The sequence below is a fragment of the Megascapheus bottae genome, chromosome 25 (genome assembly GCF_031878675.1).
Source record: "Megascapheus bottae isolate mThoBot1 chromosome 25, mThoBot2.hap1, whole genome shotgun sequence".
In the NCBI taxonomy this organism is placed as follows: domain Eukaryota; kingdom Metazoa; phylum Chordata; class Mammalia; order Rodentia; family Geomyidae; genus Megascapheus; species Megascapheus bottae.
Window position 1 is genome coordinate 16,936,899 of NC_143533.1, and position 24,591 is coordinate 16,961,489.

At 46.8% G+C, this 24,591-nt stretch overlaps 1 protein-coding gene across 3 annotated transcripts in view; it reads right to left on the bottom strand.

The window, feature by feature from the left end:
• Positions 1-5,685: 5,685 nt before the first annotated feature.
• The window catches only part of Gldn (gliomedin), a 63,802-nt gene continuing 44,896 nt past the window's right edge, over positions 5,686-24,591 (bottom strand). For all 3 annotated transcript variants that reach the window (XM_090358412.1, XM_090358413.1, XM_090358414.1), the window contains 8 exons: positions 19,516-19,533; positions 19,005-19,112; positions 14,384-14,530; positions 13,757-13,885; positions 11,209-11,289; positions 10,873-10,998; positions 9,932-10,082; positions 5,686-7,832 (listed from right to left, as the gene is read on the bottom strand). In XM_090358412.1, the coding sequence (XP_090214538.1) occupies positions 7,355-7,832; positions 9,932-10,082; positions 10,873-10,998; positions 11,209-11,289; positions 13,757-13,885; positions 14,384-14,530; positions 19,005-19,112; positions 19,516-19,533 (1,238 nt within the window). In that variant the 3' untranslated portion in view covers positions 5,686-7,354. The remainder of the gene's footprint in view (positions 7,833-9,931; positions 10,083-10,872; positions 10,999-11,208; positions 11,290-13,756; positions 13,886-14,383; positions 14,531-19,004; positions 19,113-19,515; positions 19,534-24,591) is intronic.

A 24,591-nucleotide genomic window follows, 5' to 3' on the forward strand; every position in this document is an offset into this window, starting at 1 on the left:
TGACTTTCCTGCCCAGCCTGGCTTTGAACTACCATCCTCAGATCTCAGCCTCTTGACACGAACCACTGACACTTAGCTCAACAAAACTTTATTTACAAAGAAAGGTAGCCTAGCAGGCCACAGGAGTCAATGTATTTAGTACAGTGCCCAATCCATAATAAGCACTCACCAATGGTGGATTCCAAGGATGGTATCCATGTCACTACCGTGGTTTTCTCTTCCTAGGCTCTTTAGAGTGATTCATACCTACAACCCTAGCTGCTTAAGGGACAGAGATCAAGAGAAACAATCTGTGAGATCCCCCTATCCCCCTCCCAACCAACAGAAAACAGGGAGCCAGGGCCAAAACAAGGCTCTCCTCCCTCAGGTCACCACCCTCAGACAGAAGGGATGAGCAGGACGTAAGGGGCCTGGTCTGACTCCTGCTCGCTCGAGGCCTGAATGAAACACAAGAATCAATACTTGGCACCTAGTGAGGAATGTGCCCATTGGTAAGGAGAAGCGAGTCCCAGGGAATGGCTGGGACCCTGGACCGTCCAAGCGCGCCCCTGCCCACCCTCCAGATTGTCAGCCAATCCATGGAGGGCAGGCTGGACTTCTGGAGGGTGGTCTCCTGAACACTAGTGCTGGGCACTGAGAAATTGGAAGGTCCTTTATTGAGGCGTTAGGGCCCAACCAAGAGGGGAAGTTAAGCAGCAGTTTTTAAAGGCAGAAACTGCAAATTTTACTTATGTTTCCTTCGGACCAGGGAGATTAGGTACCGACCAGATAAGGAGATATCTCAGGCTACAACAAGAAGGTGGCATATCTCTCTTAATCTAAGTAAAAGTGACAGTTCAGGGGTTCATGACCTAGACAGGTCGTGAAACAAGAGTCACAGGGTATGTTCTTTTCTTAACTTTACACTTTCCCTTACTGCGAAAATGCATGGCTCTCTGCTGTAATGCTGGGGCCAGGGAGAAGTTGTTGATTTCAGTGGGAGAATCATGATGGAGGTTCAAGACCTTATTTGCAAAATTAAAAAATAAGGGCTGGGTACATGGCTTAAGTGGTAGGGTGCCTGGCCAGGAAACACAGGCTCTAAGTTCAACCCCAAAGCTGCCAAAAATGAAAGGAGAGCCAGTGTGTTTTCACCGTGTGCCCCAGCAGTGATTGGTCTCAGGCCCTAGATTTGTGTCACCTGTGTTGGCCACATAGCAGCCACGGCCTGGAGATGAGTGCTGGCCTGCCTCTTGATTGTGATGATTTGCAAGCCTGTGATAACAATTATTATTTTTAACCTGGTTAAAGCAAAACAAACAAATAACAACAAAAACCCCAAGCATTTCGTGGCACATGAAAGTTCCATGAGATTCCAATTTTGGGGAGCAGGGCAAGTTCCTAGAATGGAGCCAGGCTGGCACCTTTCTAAATGTTCACACTGTTCTCAGAGACACTGGCAGAACTACCCCGCCATGGCAGAGACCCTGTGGCCCATACAGCCTGAAATACTTATTGCTACGTCTTTTGTAAACCAACTCTTGCCAACAAACTTCATCTAACCCACCACTCGAGTCCTCCTTTATTTCCAAATGCATGAACTCTGTCCCCATCAAGTCCACCCGGCCCGCCTGGCACAGCCATGTCTTACCTGGCCCCGCTCTGGCTTTGTCCCCGCACACCTCCTTCTGGTAACAGCTGCCCTTCTCTGGGGCTGGGGTCTCAGATCTTCAGGTCCCCACAGGAGGGGAGAAAGAGGGAGGGAGGCTGGCCCCCTAACCCCTGTGCAGCCCTCCCTGGGCTCACCCCGTCCAGCTTGTTCTTGTTCCGCACTCACCCATCATGCCCCTTCCCACCACATGTCTCTGCAATTAGTCTGCAAATGAGTTTCACTCGTGGCCTACCACGCCAGTGTGTTACCACCAAACTTTTAACGCTGGGCTAGCCACTGCCCCTGCGGCTTCCTGTGCTGCCAGGCCTGGGGTTCTGACTGCAAGAGGGGGACACCGGGGGGAGACTGGGTGCCCCTCTCCATTAACTGCTTTCCCCTTGGGGCTACACCTGGACATTGCTGCCAGAATTCGCTGTCAGCCATCCAGGACTGCCAATTATGACCTGGATTTTCAAGAAACAACATTAAGGATGTTTTCTGAGCCCTCTTTCCACTAACGTTTTCTTTGTGTGGACCTGATATTAAAATGTACCTGGGCATCCAGTGTGCTGAGGTATCACCATCCTGGGCGGGGGCCTGTGTCGAAGCCAGCCAGCAGGATGTTCTGGAAGGTTCTGGGGCCACATGGCAGGAGGGAGGCCTGAGCCAGGCTGGCTCTGCATGCTACAGGCCAGGGACGCAGCCAGCACAAACCTGGAGGGCTCTGGAGGGTTCTGGGGGGCTCTGGGAGGCTCCGGGGGGCTCTACCACGAGGATGACCTTTGGGAGCCCTTCCGAGCTGGGCTGTGACGTCCAGGGTTTTCTGGGGTCACTGGCAGCGGGGGGCTGACAGCAGGAAGAGTCTTTCCTGAAGTGCCATCCTCACGCCTGCTCAGGTGCCAACACTGAGGGAAGATAGTTAAGGGCGTTCCACTCGCATGTGGATCAAGTCAGGTGGGTGTGTGAGTAGCCTACCAGAGACCATGGCAGAGGGCAGGTGAGCACCAAGTGGAGGCTGCTTGGAAGTTTCCAGGAACCGGCCTGACCAGGCTGGGTTCAGCATCTTCGTCTAGATGGAGCTATTCGCTGGGCTCTACGGCCATGCTCAACCATGTAACTTGAGGGTGGAGACAGGAAGGGGCTGTGGGGAGGAGAACGAAGCAGTGTGTTTACAGCCCAACTTCTGGAACGACAGCCCCATTGTACCACCACCTAAGAACTATTAACAACAATAACAAAGGAACATCTTGGAAGTGGGGCTCTGACTCAAGTGCTGAGAGTACCAGCTAATAGCAAAAACCTGAGTGATACTGCGAGGCTCTGAGTTCAAATCCTAGTATCACACACATTCACACACGGAGTGCTTTTTACAAACACTTTCTAAGTTATTTTTGCCTTCCAACAGTAACATAGCAGAGTAGGTGCAAAACAAAGTGAAGAGACAGTGCTCTTGGCTCTAGCACCAGAGCTGTAGGGGAGGTGAGCCTGCTGTCTCACTTTTCTTTAACTTTGTTGACATGGATGGCTGCATATCGTAGAATGTGCCATGACAGTCTCACCACGTGCTGACCTACAACTGTGTGGTTGTGGATTTGCCTCTTGGTAACAGTGAACAAGGTTGTAGACTCTCACAATACCAGACAGCTACAAGAATGGGAACTGACAGGGACTTTTTAATTACAACTTAATTATTTAACTTAATTACCCAGTTACAACTTCATTTGGCTTGAGGTTGCTTGGAGAAAAAGTGGTGAGGCTGACATTAATTTTATCCTTCTTTAAATAGACAATGAAGAGCTATAAGATTACCTATCTTAAAATAGCAGGCATGCCAGGGGTCTGTGTCTGAAGCCTGTTAATCCTAGCTACTCAGGAGCTGAGATCAGAGAACGGCAGTTCAAAGCCAGCCGGGGCAGGAAAGTTCACAAGACTCTTATCTCTAAAAAAGCAAAGTTGTAGAGCACTAGCCTCAAGTAAAAGAGCCTGAGTTCAAGTTCCCTGACCAACAAAGGAAAATGCTAAAATCCTTGAGTTCAAGGTCTGGTACTAAGGTACTAGCACAAAAAAAGTCACATGCAAGGTCTGAATTGTGACATCCTATTTTCCTTCGGCACTTTTTGCTTCGCATCATTTCAGTCACGGGTACCACAAACAAGGCAGGCTTGAGCTGCAGGGTGGGAAAGGCTTCAAGGGCAGGGGGTCAGCAGCCCCGGGGTCAGAGCAGAAGACTGATGAACTGTCTTTCCACTGGGGCGTTTCATTGCAAACTCACTGTACAAGTAAGGGACTGACACTATCACTTACCTGATCCCCCAGAGCACACGGAAACTATAGGCCCTGTGTGTCCATGCCAACTTCTGCAGCCCTGGATAAGGCTGCAGGGACAAGGTCAGTATGATTCCCTGAGGAGATGAACTGGAGAGAGAACGTGATCATTTGTCAAGAACGGTGTCATTTTTAGAACGATGCACATCGAAAAGTCAAGTGAGGCAATTCTATTACTCACCTTTCACAAGTGTACAGGAAGAACCTACTTGGTAAAAATTGTCTTCTTCATTTGGTCGAACTAGGAATTCAACTCAGGGCCTCACCTTGCGAAGCAGGTGCTCTACCACTTCAGTCATGCCTCCAGCACCTCTTCACCTTGCTTACGGCCCTGCCCGCCCAGCTATTTGCTATAAGGATGGCAGGTGTTGCCCCACCTCACCCGGCCATGGTACCCCTCGGTAGCCAGGGTGACAGGGGTGCAACACCTTGCCTACCCATTGGTTGCGATGACGTCTTGCAAATTTTTTGCCTTGGTTGGCCTCAAACTACCATCCCCTGGTCTTTGCCTCCCGAGTCCCTAGGATTACAGTCTTGAGCTGCTGCAGCAATTGACAAAGGGTGACATTTTTATTCTTAGCCCCCAAGCTTTGTGTTTAGTTCCCTTGACCACTCTGATATATCAGCAAATCTGCACGGTATTTATGTATCTACACACACAATTCTAGCTACTAAAGCAACATTGTTGAGGTTTTCATGTAGCAAAAACAATCTATACCAATGATTTTGCAGTATTTAAAGGAAGTAACAAATTATGAGTTTCTATAGAGTAACTAACCTTCACTACATTTTTACAGTAAGATTGTTTTGGTTTGTTTTTTCCTCTTAAAGATCACCTATACATCAACAAGAGGTTAAAATAAATCATTTTGCCATGGGATTGTGATAAGCAGTGATTCATTTATTTGACGAAGGAAAGTTAAATTACAACCAAAGAGACATACATCATATGCATCTGTCATTCACAATCGGGACAAACTGGAGATCATGGCTCTCGATCCAAGGTCTTGGAAGAAACCTCCGAAGCACTAAAATATTCAATAACTAAATTCTTTTATTTTCTCTCTATAAAATTAGTACTGTATATGTTATCACAAATACTATTATGTTATGTTCACATCCAGTCTTACTGTGTTCAGAAACAGCAGCACAGATTTAAGCGCTCTAAAAGAACACTATCACTCATTAGATATGCTAATCACAATGAAACTTACCCTCATAAAACATGAATCTGAAAGAGCATCTGCTAAAAGCTGGGACACAACCATTTGCATTACAAGTGGAAGAGTGAGGGAAGGAGCAACATTATACAAAAAGACATGTACTCACTACCTGACTTATGTAATTGCAACCCCTCTGTATACCACCTTTAAAAAGAAAAAAATGGAGTGGCGCTGTGGTTCAAGTGGTAGAGCACTAGCCTTGAGCTGAAGATTCAGGGACAAAGCCCAGCCCAGAGTTCAAGGCCCACAACCAACAAAAAAAAGAAAGAAAGAAAAAAAGAAAATGGGAGAGTTTAACAATAATATACTCGCATGGATGATGTTAGAGGGTGGGAGAGATTGAAATATTCAAATCTGTAGAGTCCCTAAGTTTTAAAATGCTTTCATTTATGTGGTAGCAGCCAGAACTCAGGGATACTGAAAATGGATGTGGTCCAGAGAGAAAACATTCCAGATAAACTGCTGACCTGACTTTACGGAAGAGTGCCCCAATCCTCTTTTCTGAGCACAGTGATTTTTTTTTTCTTCAGCTTCCTCTCTATGCAGTGCTGGGCTGTGGGCCCTGTGAATAGCCAAGACAGCAGAAGATATGCATGTTCAAGTGCACTTAGAGGCAAGTTAATCTGGATCCTTGTTCTGGAATCCTCAAGAACTAAATCATCCTTTAAAGCTATTTGGGAAAAGCCAGGTATCTGTGGCTCATGCTTGCAATCCTAGCTACTCTGCAGGCTGAAATCTGAGGATTTCAGTTTGAAGGATGCCCAGCCAGGAAAGTGTGAGACATATGGGAAGTGAAACTGTGGCTCAAGTGGTAGAGCGCCAGCTTTGAACGAAAAAGCTAAGAGATGGTGCCCAGATCCTGAGTTCAAGCCCCAGTACCAGCATGTGCGTACTACTTCCCAAAGTCTACCCCCCCTCAATAAAAGCTGACTTGCTTCTGAAAACTAGCAAGTTTTTCTATGGTTCTAATAGGTTAGTGCCACTTACTCAGAATTTAGTACCCTGAGAATGCGTTGCAGTTGTGGCAAAAGCAGCCTGAGGATCCAGCCATTAAGATCCCCAGCCACATATGGACATGCTGAGAAAGTATAGGTGCCTCGAAGGGCCTGACTGTGTTTCAATAAGAAACGTGAGCCTGCGCCTGTCCTGGCTTTGGCTAATCTTGAAGCGGCCAGCAGGAACTGAGGACAACACCATTTTCTGGCGGCAGGTGCACATTCAGAGTAAGCTATAAATGATGGCCAACAGGTACTCCAGAAGCCAGTGGTGGTCCTGAAGAGAAGTCAGCGCCGACACATTCACTGCTCAAGCAGGAGGGACTGTCAACTCAAAGGGGGACTTGACTCACACCCCACTAACCCCCCACAACTTTTATTCTCATAAAAGTTACCAGAAAAGCTGGGCGCAGTGGCTCATATTTGTAATCCTAGCTATTCAGGAGGCTGAGATCTGAGGATGATGGTTCAAAGCCAGCCTGGGGCACAAAAGACCATGAGACTCTTATCTACAATTAACCATTAGAAAACCGGAAGTGGTGCTGTGGCTCAAGTGGTAGGGCAGAAGCCTTGAACTGAAGAATTCAGGGACAGTGCCCAGGCCCAGAGTCTAAGCCCCATGACTAACAACAACAACAACAACAAAAAGTTACCAGAAAAATAACAGCACAAAATGGAGCTGTGGCTCAAGTGATAGAACATCAGCCGTGAAAGCAAGACTCTGAGTTCTAGCCCCAGTACTGCCACAAAGAATTGGAGAGAAGAATCATAGGATTTAGAGAAGATCTTGCTAATCATCTCAGCCAATCTGTGAGCAGAAAGAAAAATGCACCAGGTACTCAGTGATGCCTGCTTTCTAGAAAATGATGGCAAGTCCTAAAATAAAACTTGACTTATCAAAAAAGAAATCATCTCAGCCAAATGTCCTATTAGCAATGAGGACTTGAGGCCAGAGAGCTAGTTGGTGGAGGAAGGACTACATCTTAGTTAATCTAACTTCCAACCTGTGGCTATCTTACTGAGCAATCTGACTTTGAAGGAAGTTCACTGACCAGATAAACTCTCATGTAGGAGGTTTGGGCTCTAACTACCTGGCTACCTTTTGAAGACAAGTTTCCTGTTTGATTGAGTCTCAGGAAACATGTAACATGTCCTGTAGGGAGGGCAGGGTGGTCAGCACGTCACTGGTGTAATGTGGCTGACAAAAACTGCACAGGATAGAGCATTAACTGGCCATCTTCCCACGAGTACAAATGCTGGTCCCTCATGTTGTAAGACAGCATGGCGAGGGCAGACTGGGAAGTCCTTAGAGCAAAATTTGCATTGATCTGTTTCCCTCCTAGCAGATCAAAAGCAAACGTAATCCTCATATCCTTGGTGTCGGTGACATAGAGGATTCCTTGGGCCACAAAGGCATTGCCAGCCTTGGATTTGGGGTAGGTGGTGTTGATATGCTGGACCACCGAGAATGTCCTCTCTTCCAGCTGTGCAACCACAATGCTTGAGCCATCCACACTGGAAGCATAGATAATCCAGAGACCCTTCTCATCCACAGCCAGGTTGAAGTAAGTCTTGGAATTTGCAAAAAGATATTTTCGATCAAAATACAAGGCATTTTCAAGCTTCAGAGTTTGGGATGTTTCCTTGCCAAATTCAAATCTGCATCATGTTAGGAAAGAAAGAAAAGTAGAGATGAGGTACTATTTTGGTAGACAAAGATAGTATGTTAGACTACTTACTTCATTTGATTTAGGTCTAGGGATGCAGGCCTGATGTTCTGCATTGCTAACCAATTCCAGAAAATTCTTTTTCTACTTGTCCTTAAAACATCAACAATAACCACAAAACAAAAACAAAACAAAGAAGCCAATTAACTACTCAAAAGTGGTGGTGTTGCTCAAGTGGTAGAACACTAGTTTTGAATAAAAAAGCTCAGGGTCAGTGCTTGGGCTCTGAGTTCAAGCCCTAGGACCAATACCAAAAATAAATAAATAAACAAAGGAAGGGAGGAAGGAAGGAAAGAAGGAAGAAAAATCCGGAAGTGGTGCTGTGGTTCAAGTGGTTGAGTTCTAGCCTTGAGAAAGTCCAAGGACAGAGCTCAGGCCTTGAGTTCAAGCCCCAGGACTAGCTAGCTAGCTAGCTAGCTAGCTAGCTAGCTAGCTAAATAAATAAATAAATAAATAAATAAATAAATAAATAAATAAATAAATAAATAAATGGAACACCAGATGGCGCAACTGAGCAGCAGAGGAAGCATGGAATGTGGGAATCTTTCCTCAGCACGAATGAGAAGTTACTAAGAAACCTTTTAAATGCTTGAAAAGAAGCTGGAAAAGAAGGGCCCTGTCCATCACAGCTCACAGGAGCCAACCTTCCTCTGAGAGCTTGTAGTTCAAGACTATCCTTGACTAACAGGTCATACCTGTTACCTGTACCTGGCAGCTGCATTTCTTGGGTGGCTTGTCTTTCCCAGCCAGGGCAAGCCGTGATACCAACCTGCTCTCCTTCAGTTCCCAGCCTGTGACTTAGCAAAGAGTAGCCCAGCTGACCTTTATTGGAAGAAGCATGTTCTTCAAGAAGCCAACTCTCATTCTGGGCTCTTTCACCCAAGAACTCCCCTACTTCTCTACCCTTTGATCAATAGACCCATAGGAGGTGGCATCAAGGAGCCACAGCCTAAATGAGAAGCATCAAGCACAGCAGTATGACCTGAGATGACTTCTAAGCAAGAGGTAGACCAGTTGTCTTTCCCTACTATACAGATGATAGGTACCCAAAGAGGTGTAGTTGTCATCTGAACGTCCTGTGGTGGATCTAACTGCTCATTATCCAAGAAAACATCCCTAGCCCTTGAACACTCAAGTGCCCAAAAGACTGTGAAGCTAGGATCTCAGTGAAGGGATGAGGAAGAGAGAAGGGACACAGTCTCCCTCCAGGCTTTGGTCTTGAATGATTAGGACTATGGAAACCTTAACACTGGGATTATGTTTCACATACAGGTGGAGCTAGAAGGAGTTAAGAGGCTTCAGTGAGGTCATGGAGGCCTCCAACTGTCCCTTTTTTTTTTTTTTTTTTTTTTTTTTTTTGGCCAGTCATGGGCTTGAGCTCAGGGATTCAGCATTGTCCTTGGGATTTCTCAATGCTAGCTAGAGCTCTACCACTTGAGCCTCAGCACTACTTCTGGCTTTTTTCCTATGTATGTGGTACTGAGGAGTTGAACCCGGGTCCTGCTAGGCAAGCACTCTACCACTAGGCCAAACTCCTGGTCCTCCAACTGTCCTTTTAACAAGAAGGCGGCAGAAGAGTTGGAATCGGGTACCGGGTGTCTTGATGGGAAAAAAACTTTGTGGTTTCAATGGTTTTTAATTCTTGTGGGAAGATAGGCTCAGCTGCTGACCTAGACTCATCTGCAGATGTTTTCCCTGGGGAAAGACGAGGCAGGAGGTGAGTTGGCCTCAAGTGGGCTCCACTTGCATGACAGGTCAATCTGATTGCAGAGATACAGGTTTGGGGGTTGCAGTCTTCATATTCAATGATTTTAGTTGTAACATGAAACTCAAACCCAAATCTTTTCTAAAACAAAACTAGTAACAAGAAGCATGGTTTATGCCTATAATTCCAACACCTGAGAGGCTGAGAAAGAAAGATGAAAGTTCCAGGCCAGATTGTAGCTCAGGCAACCCCATGTGATAGAAGCCATCTATGATGGAAGAGCTGGGACTACAATCCCAGGAAGGCACATGGTCTGGGTGGCTCACCTCACTATGGTGTTGGAGCCCCCTCTGTGGTAGTAGAGAGAGTTGTTGTGGACAGCATGCCCACAGCCATGGAAGTAATGTGGGAGGTGGATGAGTGAGTAAGTTCCATTCACAAGTGCTGCTTCATCTTTGAACTCCTTTACCATGATGCCTGTGGGAGGAAGGAAGTGAGAAAAGGCTGTTACTTGCTGCCGTGGGCAATCCCATTTGGGCAGAGAGAAAGGCGAAGGGGCTGGGAGAAGCCATTCCCTTTTTAAGGCCCTTTGTCCATTTCAAAGAGCCTGATATTCCCAGATACAAAGTCCAGACCCCCCTCTGGATTTTTTCAGACATAGTTACCATTATTCCCTTGAGAACACATGCCCCTACCACCCCCTGATAGTGTTTATAAAGTTTTTGAGAGTTGAGCACTGGTGGTTAACACCTATAATTTTAGCTACTCAGGAGGCTAAGATCTTAGCATTGAGGTTCAAAGCCGGCCCAGGCAGAAAAGCCATCAGATGCTTATCTCCAATTAATCAGCAAAAAATCAGAAGTGGAGCTGTGGCTCAGTGGTAGAGCACCAGACTTGAGACTAAAAACTTATAGAAGACGGTAGTGCCCAGGCTCTGAGTTCAAGTCCCAGTACTGGCAGTAAAATAAACATTTTACAAAAGAACAGCCAGTAATTGCAGGGATTAAAAACCCATAGATAGGGCTGGGGTTGTGGCTCAGTGGCAGAGTGCTTGCCTAGCATGCATGAAGCCCTGGGTTCAATTCCTTAGTACCACATAAACAGAAAAAGCTGGAAGTGGTGCTGTGGCTCAACTGGTAGAGCTCTAGCCTTGAGCACAGAGAGGCTCAGGGATAGAGCCCAGGCCCTGAGTTCAAGCCCCAAGACAGACAAACAAATAAAACTACAGATGTAAGCCTGAGGTAGGCTTATAACTTATTGCAAGTACCTGAGAAGTGTTCAGTCACCCAAATTCGGTCATCACTCTTATTAGCAGTCTCTCTGATCCAAGTTCCAAATGTCTCTTTCACTTTCAGTACTCGTGTTGGGTTGCCAATGGACGTAATCGTGGATTCTGCAAAATAATCCCCCAAACCAAAAACCAAGTAACAAAAAGCAGACATCTCCTTACCTGCCAATCACAACTTGAAGGCCTCAGTTTCTGAGTTTCAGAATGAGGTCTTATGTATGTTTTGTGGGGGGATGGAACCCAGGGTCACTATCTTCCAGGGCAGGGCAGTTCCATGAGCTCTTCCCCACTTCCCAGCATGCTGTGTTTCAGTACCTGCTTGTGGGGGCTGGTGGTCGATTTTCTCGTCAGTTTTGCCCACCAAGGTATCATCATTTGGTACGGCACATGTCTCACCTACAATGACAACCACAATTGGAATAAAGCACAGAGCTTTTTGTGTGAGTGGGTGTGAATACATGCACGGGTACCAGGCCCTAAACTCAGGGCCTTTCAGTTTTTTTCACTCCAGATTGACATTCTACCACTTAAGCAATACCTCCAGTATTGACTTTTTGCTGGTTAACTGGAAATAAATATCACAGATTTACCTGACTTTGCTCTTCAGATTTTAGCCTCTTGAGTAGCTAAGATTACCTAGAGAGATAACACTGCTTTATAGCCGTAATCCCCGCCTCACTTCAGATCAAGTCCCATGAACAACCCTTTCAACAGGCCACCCGTTTCCTTGTTTTGCTTTCCAAAACCCACAAGATATGTCTTCAATTCCTCCTCTCCCCAACTTGGGTGCTTTCCAAGAAGCTTCCCATGACCATAGCTGTTAAGATAGTAAAATTCTAAGAGGATGTCAGAGGCTTACTCTGGGTTTTTGGTTTTTTGTTTGGCCAGTCCTGGGACTTGAACTCAGGGTGTGATCACTGTCCTTGATCTTTCTCAAGACTAGCACTCTACCACTTGAGCATCACAGCATCACATCTAGATCTTTCTGTGTATGAGGTACCAAGGGCTTTGTGCATGCTAGGCAGGTATTAGGCCACATGCCCGCACCTGGCGAGGAGCTGCGCTTTGGCGCAGCACGGCAGAAGTCCTTCATGGTGGCAGAGAGTGGGAAGGGGATGATATTTATTCCTTACAAGGAATCCTCTCCTGTGCAATGATGCTCATTCATTCAGGGGGGCAGAGCCCTCATAACCTAGCCCTACTCAAGAGACCCCAGCTCTCAACACGGCTGTGCGGAGGATGAAGTTTCCCCCACGTGAACTTTGGGGGACACACTGGAACAGGAATGGATAAATGTGGCCCATGTCAGCCCACTCAGGTCCTCTGCAGTTTGAGAAAAGAGAGGTTTTGGACACTTCCTGGGCCTCCTCTCAGAGTTGATGGGGAGATGGAGAGGCCCATCCCTCTTCCTGGGATTGCACAGGGAGTGGAATCATACAATCTCAGAGGAGGAAGGAGCCTGCAAGAAGTCCTGCCCAGAGACACTCTGCCTGAAGGCCTGTGGGAACACAGGGTTTGGGCTGATGCTCAGCTCCATTTGGTTCTTTAATGAAGTGGTGCCTTTGTGAGTGGAAGCAAAATTAGGAAGGAAAAACTCTAGTGCCAAAATGATTAAGCAGGGTGCTGGTTTCATATAGAGGCCAGGAGTTGGTATAGGTTGGATAAATCATCAGGCTTTGGGGGAAAAGGCAGACAAGTCCTGAGAGGTTCAAATCGCCTTGTGCTTGCTAGATGGAAAGGGGAGCCCTTCTCTGCCATCCAGGGGAGCTCACAGGGCCATCTGAAGGTTCTCAGGTAAAATAATGGGGCCAGACCCTGCATATCTCCTCTATGCTAGCTGCTAGCTAGATGAGTCGGGTTTCTCAGAAGTCCTCTGACACTGAGGATCTGTTACAATGCCTACATGCAATCCTGCCACCCCTCCCTTACATCTGGAATTTCCACTAAGGAAATTAAAGGGAGCTACAGAAAGGGAAATGGATTAGAAGAGGCCAAGTTGTAAGGTCAACATCTGGCAAGCGAGGACTCATTTTGAGGAGGTACTGTAGGATATAATGGTCTCTCCTTTAAAGGTGTTTATTTCTGAGCTGGAGCCTTGCTGACCAGCCACTGGAGAAATATCACACAGCAGGGATACTTCTCCATACTGTGGCAAATTTTAATTCTGCAAGAGCTCCAACCAGACCCTCTTTTCCAGGGAAGGCCTCTGCTGCACTCACTGAAAGGAAGAGAAAGGGCTGATCCTGGTGGATGGACCCCCAGGGAAGGAGCCAGGATGCTACTCTGGCTAACTCCTGGGCAGAGGTATTATTAGGCACGGTGAGGATAGATGGTGTGTTAGGATTTGAACTGAGGGCTTCATGAATGCTAGGCCAGCACTCTGCTACTTAAGCCATGCCTACAGCTGCCCAAATTAACTCACACACATGGAGTTATTATTTGCAGGCTGTTACCCGTGTAACTACCTGTGGTCTCCAGCATATCCATGAAGCTCTTTACTTCACAGCAATGGATGTAAAACATTTACAACTTAATAGCAAGACTAGCTGTGGCTGGAGTTGGAACAGGCTGCCAGGGAGGGGAAAATGAAGGTAGGGGTGAAGAAGGGAGGAAGAAAAAGAGTAGTAGTAGGAAGAGGATGGGGGAGAAGGAGAAGGAAGTGGAGGAGGAGGAGGAGAAAGAGGAAGAAGAGAAGGAGGAGGAGAAGGAGGAGGAGAAGGAGGAGGAGAAAAAGGAGGGGGGGAGGAAGCACATTCCCCTTAGAGCAAAATCTTCCCCCTCTGTGTTTCTACATGTGATCGCAAGGTCTGAGGAATCAGGAATTAGTGCCAAAGGGAGCTTCCCTGGGCCACAGCTCGCTGACCTGGGCACTGGCCGTTGAACACATTTGGCTGGCGAAAACCTTTGGATCTTCCTCTTCCAGGGGGCCCTGGAGGACCTGGGGGCCCAGGAGGTCCAGGTGGGCCAGGTGGGCCTGGGTCACCTTTGGCACCTGGAAAGAGGTTGGGGGAGAAAGAGACAAAGAGAGGCAAGTAAAGAGCTAGCCACAGAGCTGAGGGCTGGTGGCTCACACCTGTAATCCTGTTCACAAGGCTGAGATCTGAGGATTATAATCTGAGGCCAGCCGGGATAGGCAAGTTTATGAGATTCTTATCTCCAATGAACCAACAGAAAACCACAAATGGACCCATAGCTCAAGTGGTAGAGTGCCTGCCTTGAGCAAAAAAGCCAAGTAATTGAGTTCAAGACCCACCACTGGTGAGAGCATGCATGCATGCCCATGCATACACACGCATACACACCACACACACACACACACACACACACACACACACACACACACACACACACACACCTGTACAGAATTCTAGAACACACTACAAAACACATGATTGGCCACTAAAGGCCAATCAGGTGGCAGAGCAGCCTGGACTGAAAGCCAGGTGGTCTCTCCCTGGCCTGCCTTGAAGGAAGCCCAGGCTCCCCTTACCTGCTGGTAGGACATCGTTGGACACGTCTCCTTTGTCTCCTTTCTCACCCTTCTGTCCTGGTGGGCCCTCATTTCCAGGTGAGCCCAGTTCCCCAGGGTCTCCCTTCTCTCCTTTTTCCCCAGGATTTCCTGGGGCTCCTGGTGGCCCTGAGGGGAAAAAAAATAACGTATTAGCCTATCGTGGAAAAAAATGCTGATATGGCATTTCACTTGGTTGTATTCATACCTTTGGGGTGCAGCAACCTTACAAACCACATAATTCTTTGCCACTGTTTTAGTGTTACAACATGGCATATAGTATCTGAGCCAGGTACCAGTGGCTCACACCAGTAATCCTAGCTACTCAGGAGGCTGAGATCTGAGGATCCTGGTTTGGAGCCAGCCTGAGCAAGAAAATCTGGGAGATTTTTATCTCCAATTAATCAGCAAAGAAGCTGGAAGTGGAACTGTGACTCAGTGGTAGAGTGTCAGCCTTGAGCAAACCAGCTAAGGGACAGCAGCTGGGCCTTGAGTTTTTGAGGCCTAGCAAAACAAAGCCAGCCTTGGCAAAAAAGTACCCAATAAACTACTCAAAAATAGCTGGAAGTAGCTCTGTGGCTCAGGTGGTAGAGCACTAGCCTTGAATACAAAAAGGCTCAGAGACAGTGTCCAGGACCTGAGTTCAAGACCCAGGACTGGCAGAGACGGGGGGGGGGGGGGGGGGGGAGGGGAGGGGGGGAGGGAGGAAAGAAGGGAGAGAGGGAGAGAGAGAGAAAGAGAGAGACAGACAGAGAGAGAAAATAGGAGAAGAAAAGAGGTATTTGAGTTCAAGTATAGCTCCTCATGCCTCTAATCCTAGTTACCCAGGATACTGAGCTCTGAGGATGACAGTTCAAAGCCAACCTAGGCAGAAAAGTCCCTAAGACTGTTATTTTCCATTAGCCACCATAAAGCTGAAAGTGGAGGTATGGCTCAAATGGTGGAGTGCTAGCCTTGAGCACAAACCTAGTGAGATTTTGAGGCTCTGAGTTTAAGCTCCCATAGTGGTATACACACACACACACACACACACACACACACACACACACACACACTCTTTTTTTTTTTTTTTTTTTGCCAGTCCTGGGCTTGAGCTCAGGGCCTGAGCACTGTCCTTGGACTTTCTCAAGGCTAGAGCTCTACCACTTGAGCCTCAGCACCACTCCTGGCTTTTTTTTTTCTATGTATGTGGTACTAAGGAATCGAACCCGGGTCTTCGTGCATGCTAGGCAAGCACTCTACCACTAGGCCAAACTCCAGGCTCCCTGAGCTCTTTTGCTCAAGGCTGGTGCTCAATATTTTTGGGATGAAATTCCATTTCATTTTTGGTTTTTGAGTGGTTACTTAGAGATAAGAATCTCTTGGGAACTTTTCTTCTAGGTCTGGTTTCGAACATCAATCCTCAGATCTCAGCTTCCTGAGCAGCTAGGATTACAGGCGTGAGCCACCAGCACCCAACCCCACCTAACTCTTGTGCTAGAGAAGTGTTGCTTTGCTATTTTTTTCTCCTGCTGTTGCCCACTCAAAACACACAGTGCCACCAGCATTAGATTAAGTTGTGCAGCAACTTTGGGCTGGGGTTGGTTCCAGCATCTTCACAACAGGGGGTGAGGGAGGATAATTATTTTGGATAGATACCATCTGTCAGTGACGAATGCAAAGAAAAGGGACCTGAGACTGTCACATAAAACCCACTCTCAAGACATGAATTGTGACAATGGCATTATATTGGTTGTTTTATTATTTAAAAATAAAGATAGGGATTTTTACGAAAAGATACTGCAGCATTAATTCTTAAGTGAGAAACAGAGAGGCAGATGGCAAGAAAGGAAATACAGATTGCCAGGCTTCATAGAAGACACGAGTTAAATGCCTAACAGTATTTAAGTGTCCTTTACTCCAAGCTCCTTCCTCCTCCTCCCACTCCTCATCCTTAGTTTCTTAGACAGGCTCCAGCACTGAAGGAAGGAGAGGACCATTTGGGGGTCTGCAGCAGGGTTACAGAGAAAGTGTGGCTTTTGCTCTGCGATCTGGGCTGGCTCAAGGCTGAACAATGCTTTCAGAAACCTCTTCCTCTAGACACAGGCTGCTGAGAACCTTTGGCCCTCTATAAAAGGTTGCCTAGAGTTGGGAATTTAGCCTAGTGGTAGAGTGCTTGCCTAGCATGCACAAAGACCTGGGTTCGATTCCTCAGTACCACATACACAGAAAAAGACGGAAGTGAAGCCAGAGTCAGGTCCTGAGCTCAAACCCAGACTGTCCAAAAAAGAAAAAAGAAAAAAGAAAAAAGGTTGTCTAGGGGGCTGGGAATGTGGCTTAGTGGTAGAGTGCTTGCTTAGCATGCATGAAGCCCTGGATTTCATTCCTTGGTACCACATACACAGAAAAAGCCGGAAGTGGAGCTGTGGCTCAAGTGGTAGAGTGCTAGCCTTGAGCACAGAGAGGCTCAGGGACAGTGCCCAGGCTCTGAGTTCAAGCCCCAGGATGGGGGTGGGGGGGAACAGAAACAAGGTTATCTGTAGGTCTTTATGCCCCACCACTTTCCCTGGCTGGGTCACAGATATCCAGTCACTGGATACATCAGTCAGTCCAATGTCTTTAGCCAGGATCATAGACATGACCAGCATCTAGTCCAAAGAAAAAGTGTGTGTGTGTGTGTGTGTGTGTGTGTGTGTGTGTGTGTGTGTGTGTATGTACTCAGGGTCTCATGTTCTACCACTTGAACCACACCTCTGCTTCCAGTTTTTTGGTGGTTAATTGGAGATGACAAGTCTTTTTTTTTTTTTTTTTTTTGCCAGTCCTGGGCTTGAGCTCAAGGCCTGAGCACTATCTTTGAGCTTTCTCAAGGCTAGAGCTCTGCCACTTGAGCCTCAGCACCATTTCTGGCTTTTTACTATGTGTGTGGTACCGAGGAGTCAAACCCAGGTCTTCATGCATGCTAGGCAAGCACTCTACCATTAGGCCAAACTCCCAGCCCCGGAGATGACAAGTCTTATATGAACTCTGTGGCCCAGGCTGGCTTCAAACACAATCCTCAGGTCTCACCTCCTGACTTAACTAGGATTGTAAGTGTGACTGGTGCCCAGAAATCTGTTAATTTCTGGCAAGGGCCCATTTGTTCTCCCCAATTATCATTAAACACGTTGAAATGGTCACATTTCTCATTCTCCCTTCCCTACTGGCAAAGGGGTTGGAAACTTCTTGTTTGGAGACCTCTTGTCCTAATGAGGGTACATGCCTTTTCTCTTAGTGTTGTCCTCAAGGTATACCTCTGACCCTTCCCAGGGTGGGGGAAGAATGTCCCTCTGTGCCTGCAGGGGCAAACTTCATCCTGAGTCTGTCCCCATCACCCTCAGGGATCAGAGGTTTGGAGTCTTCTGGGGATAAACTAGTGTCTGCCTGCAGGTAAGTGGTATGGCTGAGGATAATTTCTGATGATCTTCATTATCCCACAGGCCATGGCCCAGCAGGGCTCTGTAATCCCCATCTTAACTGCTAGCTTCCTGAGCCCTGGGCTGACTATGATCCCCAGCGCTCCCCAAGAAACACAAAGGGCAGAGGTGCTCAGGTCTCTTCTTCTCCCGGGCTCTCACAGAAACTGACCATGGTTACAAAGTAACAGTGCTGTTTGGGACAAAATCCCAGCATCTACCCAGGTGACTTTGGGGGACAAGAACTAAGAGGCTGAATAAGACTGTGTGATGGAGGCTCCCTGCCTTCTCAGAGTGGCTTTGTCTTTGTCTGGTGTTAAGAGAATCAGGCCTTCTAGAAGCTTCCAGAACAGTCTTCCACTCCGCCCCTCCACGATTGCCTAGTGTTTCTCCACAGACAATGCTCAGAGTTCTTCTAACATCCATCCCCATCTTGGTCCTAGCTCCTGTCAGGCCCTATATCTGTCTCATCACTCCTTGATATATCATATACCTTTGGCGCCTCTGGACCTTTTCTTGGGTGATGTCAGACTAAGAGGGCACCCTGCAGGCTGAGGGCCAGCCCTGGGGTCTGTTACTTCCCTGTTCAGACACTTGGAGCTACTCCTCTAGCCAGGGAAATCTTTTAGTCCACTCTCTGATTGTTACCAAACCTAAGGACTGGCAGGGAAGAAGGTGACAGAGGGCAAGGCAGGAGCAGAGCCTTGCAAGGACATTGGGTGTCACATCTATGGCTGTCACACAGGCCCATGGAGTGTTCCTGTTTTTGCCCATTTCCATTAGCATTAGAGAGAGCTGTAGACAGCTCCTCAGTCAGACAGAAACCCTGGTCAGGGTTGTACTAACCCAATGCCTTCGTATCCCAGAATGTACAGTTTCTAGCTGAGATTAAAAGATGCCTTCATTCCCACTGTCCCATCCTACCGCATTCATGGAGACAAGGAGGGCTGGGAATGCGGTAAGTGATAGAGTGCTTGCCTAGGATGCACAAAGCCCTGGGTTCAATTCTTCAGTAATACAGAAACAGAAAAGGCCAGAAGTGGGACTGTGGTTCAAGTGGTAGAGCACTAGCCTTGAGCAAAAGGTCAGGAACAATGCTCTGGCCATGAGTTCAAGCCCCAGGACTGGCAAAAAAAAAATAAGGAAATTCATTACAACAATTGTTGAAATACCCATTTTTCCTCTCTTCCCAGTGGCTCCTTTTTCGCCTTTTGGGCCCTGGAGACCAGGCAGTCCATCTGATCCATTGTGTCCTGGTAACCCACCAACCCCTGGAGGGCCTGTGCAAACACAGAACAGGAACAGTTAAAAAGGTTTTTGTCTTGGAAAGTTTTTATCTTGGCTAGGGTAGGTTTTATGGGAGGTAGAGATAGGAGGGTCAGCCTCAAAGTGAGGGAGAGGGAGTAAGACCTCTCTCAATAAAGAAGCCAAGTGTCATTATTCTATACACCTTACTCCAAACTCCAGGGTTGTTATGTGAGGCCAGCCCCAGGCAAAACCATCCTCCCAAAGCAGTGACGAGACACGGGCACACAAAAGGACCCAGGAGAGGAACACCAACAGGAGAGGCAGGAAAGCAGCCCAGATGCCTCACCGTCTTCCCGCACTCTGTTCCTGGAAGGACTGTGGGGATCTGGCCACCCACATCCTGCCCTTGAACCAGGAAAATTTGTGAGCTCTTACCTGGTGGGCCAGGTGGTCCTAAAACAGAAAAAGAAATTCAGTTGGCAATCCACAAGGGGAGGGAAGAAAAAATCCATACCACAGACCTCTCCCTCCCCCTTAAATGTCACCTGCTCACCCTAAAAAACCAATCCCTTATCTTTTATATTTGCCCCAGAGATACTTAACAAAACCCACTGGAGACTCATTCACCAAGGAAAGCATTTTTGCTTGTTTGAATGGGCCAAGACAACTTCAGCACTGGCCTCACTGCTGATTCACAGACCAGATATCTCTGAAGTTGTCAGCTTAATTAACTGAAGGTAATGAAGATGGCCCCCAGGGAGCCCAGGCCAAGACAGGTGTCCGTCCATGGTGGTGCTGTCACCCTGGAACATGAGACCAGTCCCCAGAGCTCTCACCCAAACAGCTCATCTCCTCAGGGCTGGCTTGCCATAAATTTTATTCTATTCCATGAAACAGCCTGATAAAACTTGAGGGCCCAGTGATGGGAGTGTGGCCTGGAGTGCTTTGCCTAGCATGCGTGACGCCCGAGGTTTGATTCTTCAGTACCATACACAGGAAAGGTGGTGCTGTGGCTCAAGGGTAGAGTGCTAGGCTTGAGAAAGCTCAAGGAGAGTGTGCAGGCCCTGAGCTCACGCCCCAGGACTGGCGAAATAAAACAAAACAAACTTGAGGGCCCAGGTCAGGTAACGAGTATGTTTTACTCAGGTAACGGATAAAATTACCCAATGGGCCCGAGCAGTTTGGATAAATGCTTTCCACAGAGTTTTCTCTTTTTTATTTTTATTTTTATCCGTCATGGGGCTTGAACTCAGGGTCTGGGCACCTGTTTCTGAGCTCTTTTGCTCACAGCTAGTGCTCTACCACTTTGAGCCACAGTACCACTTCCTGTTTTTGAGTAATTAACTGGAGATAAGAATTTCAGGGGAACTTTTTTGCCTGGGCTGGCTTCAAATCATGATGTTCAGATCTCAGCATTCTTAGTAGCTAGGATAAAAGACATGAGCCACAGCACCAGGTTGAGTTGTCTTACATTCACTGGTCTCTGAGCACTGAGCAGCAACTTCTCAGAGGGTCAGATCTTCCAATATTTAGGGTGGGAGAAAGGAGGAAGCATGGCCAGGATGTATGGGTAGAAAGGAGATTGAATCAGATCATGGGTGGAGTGAGTAATAAAAACAACCAACTAACAAGTCAAGAGGTGTAAACTGTATCTGAGTGGCAACAGGGAATAACAGTAGGTTCCTTAAACAGAATATCATGATATAAAATCAAAAGTTTGAGATCTTGTTTGTATTTTGAAGATGAATAGAAATGGCTGAACCAAAGTGAGAGAGACAGAGTTAGAGAGACAGCAGGAGAGACACAGAGGGTGAGATTGGAGAAAGTATTGTAGAAAAAGAAACCAAATTTTTTATAGTTAAAACCAGGCAGGTAGTTGGGCATCAGTAACTCATGCCTATAATCCTAGCTACTAAGGAGGCTGAGATCTGAGGATCAGAGTTCAAATCCAGCCCAGATAGGAAAGTCTGTGAAACTCTTCTCTTTAACTCCCAGAAAACCAGAAGTGGTGCTGAGAACTAGCCTTGAGCAAAAAGAGCTCAGGGAAAGCACCCAGGCCCTGAATTTAAGCCCCACAATTGACAAAAAAACCCCACAAAAACTAAAAACAAAAAAACAAAAAAACAAAAAACCAGACACATTATTGTGGATATGTGTGTATTTAGCATTCTTTTTTTTTTTTCTTGCCAGTCCTGGGCTTGAGCTCAGGGCCTGAGCACTGTCCTTGGACTTTCTCAAGGCTAGAGCTCTACCACTTGAGCCTCAGCACCACTTCCGGCTCTTTTCTATGTATGTGGTACCAAGGAATGGAACCCGGGTCTTCCTGCATGCTAGGCAAGCACTTTAACCACTAGGCCAAACTCCCAGCCCCTGTATTTAGCATTCTATACAACTGTAGAGAAAGCTAGAAATGTAAACAAGTACTTCAGTGGAATGAGCAAGCCTTGACATGTGATTAGAAGGAAACCTGTCAGATAAATAGGGAATGTCCAATATTGACGCACAGAGTCTACAGATGTAGGGGCTCTTAGAAAATAGGAGTCTATGCGAAATGTTCTATTTTGGCCCACTTTGGCCAAAAACGATGTTACAAATTAGGCTCAGTCCCAGGCTTGACCACCAGAGGGCGCAGGCTCATTGGAACAGGCACTGAGGACAGTTACAAAGGTCAGCAGACAGTCTATCAGATTGTTCACTACAGATGGCGCCACAAAAGAGCCACCCACATGGAGATAAGGATGATTTTCCTGTAAGAAGCAGGCTGATTGTGCACCATGGGTTTCAAGACACTCCTACCCCCCAGAACTGTGTCCATGGTGGGACCTAGCAGAAGCTGTACAGTGTGGGACACATTAGCCTTGGTCTCCAGATTTTTGGGGAGAGTCACATAAATGTAATTTTATGAAGTGAGTGATAAACTTTTGCTGGGTGAAGTCACTGTGTGTATTATTATTATTATTATTATTATCTTTTCTTTTTTGGGACTGGGGACCAAACCCAGGATGATGTACTTGCTAGGCAAGTGCCTTACCAATGAGCTATAGTCCAGCCCACCCCTGAGGTTTCATATTCTTAATTACCCAAGCATGGCCTAAACTGTGTGTTATGTATGTGTATCTGTGTGTGCATGTGTATCTGCATATGTATGCATACATGCATACATCAGAGCTTGAACTCAGAGAGGCGCTCTCTCTCTCTCTCTCTCTCTCTCTCTCTCTCTCTCTCTCTCTCTCTCTCTCTCTCTCTCTCATGGCGTTTTCACTTTTGACTGGTGTTCTACCATTTGAACTATGCTTTCATTTGGAATTTTTACTGGGTATTTGGAGGGGAAATCTCATGGATGTGCCTGCCCCAGATAGCTTTGAACTACCAACCTCAGACATCAATGTCCTGAGTAGCTAGGATTATAGGAATGAGCCACTAGCTATTTATTTTTGGGTGGCATAGGGAATGGCACGTAGGACATGCTAAACTGATGCCACATCAGTGAGTTATAAGCCCCAGATCCTATGTGTTTTGTAAAAGACAACTTTTATAAAGCAAGACTCTCAGGAGGCTGAGATCTGAGGATTTCTGAGGACTGAGGTCAAATCTAGCCCAGGTAGGAAAGGCCATACAACTCTTATATTCAATTAACTATTCCCTCATCACCATCATCCAAAAAAAAAAAAAGGTAGAAATGGAGTATGGCTCAAAGTAGCAGAACACTAAACTTTGCACACAAAACCTTAGTGGTAGCACCCAGCACTGAGTTCAAGTCCAGGACTGGCAAACATATACAAAAAAGATGACTTTAATATAAAACTAAATCTTGCTTTAAGGGCCCATGTTTAGGCTCTAGAGAACCTTCTGCTTCGCAGTGTGTGTGTGTGTGTGTGCGTGCGTGCGTGTGTGTGTGTGTGTGTGTGTGTGTGTGTGGTATGGGTGCTATCCAAAGCTATTTTTTTTTTGCTAGTCTTGGGGAGGGAACTCAGGGCCTGAGCACTGTCCATGGGCTTTCCTCAAGGCTTGAGCCACAGCACCGCTTCCAGCTTTTCTATGTATGTGGCACTGAGGAATCAAACCTAGGTTTCTGTGCATGCTAGGAAAGCACTTTACCACTAGCCAAACTCCCAGGCCATATCCCTAAGCTTTTATGCTCAAGGCTAGTGCCCTACTGCTTGAGCTACAATTCTACTGCTAGTTTTTCTGGTAGTTAATCGAGAATAAACGTTTCACAGACTTTCCTGACCAGATTGGCTTTGAATTGCAATCTTCAGATCTCAGCCTCCTGAGGAGCTGCGATCATAGTTGTGAGCCACTGGCACCTGACTTCTTTCTGCCTGGCATTCTTTTGGCTCTGTGGATCAAGGCTCTCAGTTGACTTCTGAAGTTGCTCAATTCAGTTCTGGGTCCTGTCCTTCACTCTCTCACCCTCATCCATAATCCAGGAGGTATAGGCTATCCCAAAACGTTTGGCGACATGATAGTTCTGATGTTTTCTAAGAGAATATTCTGGACTCACTTTGCAACTTGTACTGCTCACAAGTAAGTTTTTAATTGAAGAACTGTCCATGTTAAAAAGAGGCCCAATTTCAAACTGGCATGAAAAAAAGAAATGTTAGCTTTTGAAATGCATTTTGAAGAGCCAGACAATCAGCTATTCTCAACCCATTTCCTACATGGATGCAATCTCCACTCACAGTTACTCCTCCTAAGAGGTCTCAACAGCTCTGTCCAGCACATCCATTGTGTGGCCTGGCTCTTGGGAAGTGTCACTGTAACAATCAGAAGGGAAGAGGCTTTTCCTGGGCCTCTCAACAGGGCTTTTGTACCTGTCTCACCATCCATCTGAGTATTTCTATAGCACTCATTACAGTCTCTCATGGGAGCTCTGAAAAGGGACCTCCAATGATAGATAGGAAGCTCTTGAACTTTGAGAGTTTCAGAATAAAGGACCAGGCTGCCCCAAGATGTTTAATTCTCAGGAAGGGCTGAATGTGGCTTGAGTAATTTGATAGCATCTCCCCAAAGCTATGGGGTTTTACCGTCCCCCTCTCTGTGCCTAAAATAAGGAGAGTCAGCCCGGAATCTGGGATTCTGTTCACTCACTTATTGAGCCCAAAGTATATTCTATTAACAAAATCTGATCCACTCTTAATGCACAACAGGAAGCAAGAGCAATTGGGGAAGATACTGAAGAAAATGGCTAGGCCCTACCAGGAAGGGAGGGATTGTGTTAGTCTTCTCTACCCTGTGAAGTGCTCATGTGACCTCCCCAGGGCTGGGGATCAGAAAGCAGTGAGACAGCAAAAGTTTTGGGTGGTTTCAAAGCTGGTGGTCAACTTTTAACATTCAACAAGGCCACACACTGGTTGCTAGTCAGAGGCTGAGATCTGAGGATCACAGTTCAAAGATAGCTTGGGCAGACATACCCAAACCCCTTATCTCCAATTAGCCAGCAGGAAGGCGAAAGTACAGTGAGAGAATGCCAGCCATTAGCAGAAGTGCCGGGCCCTGAGTTCAAGCCCC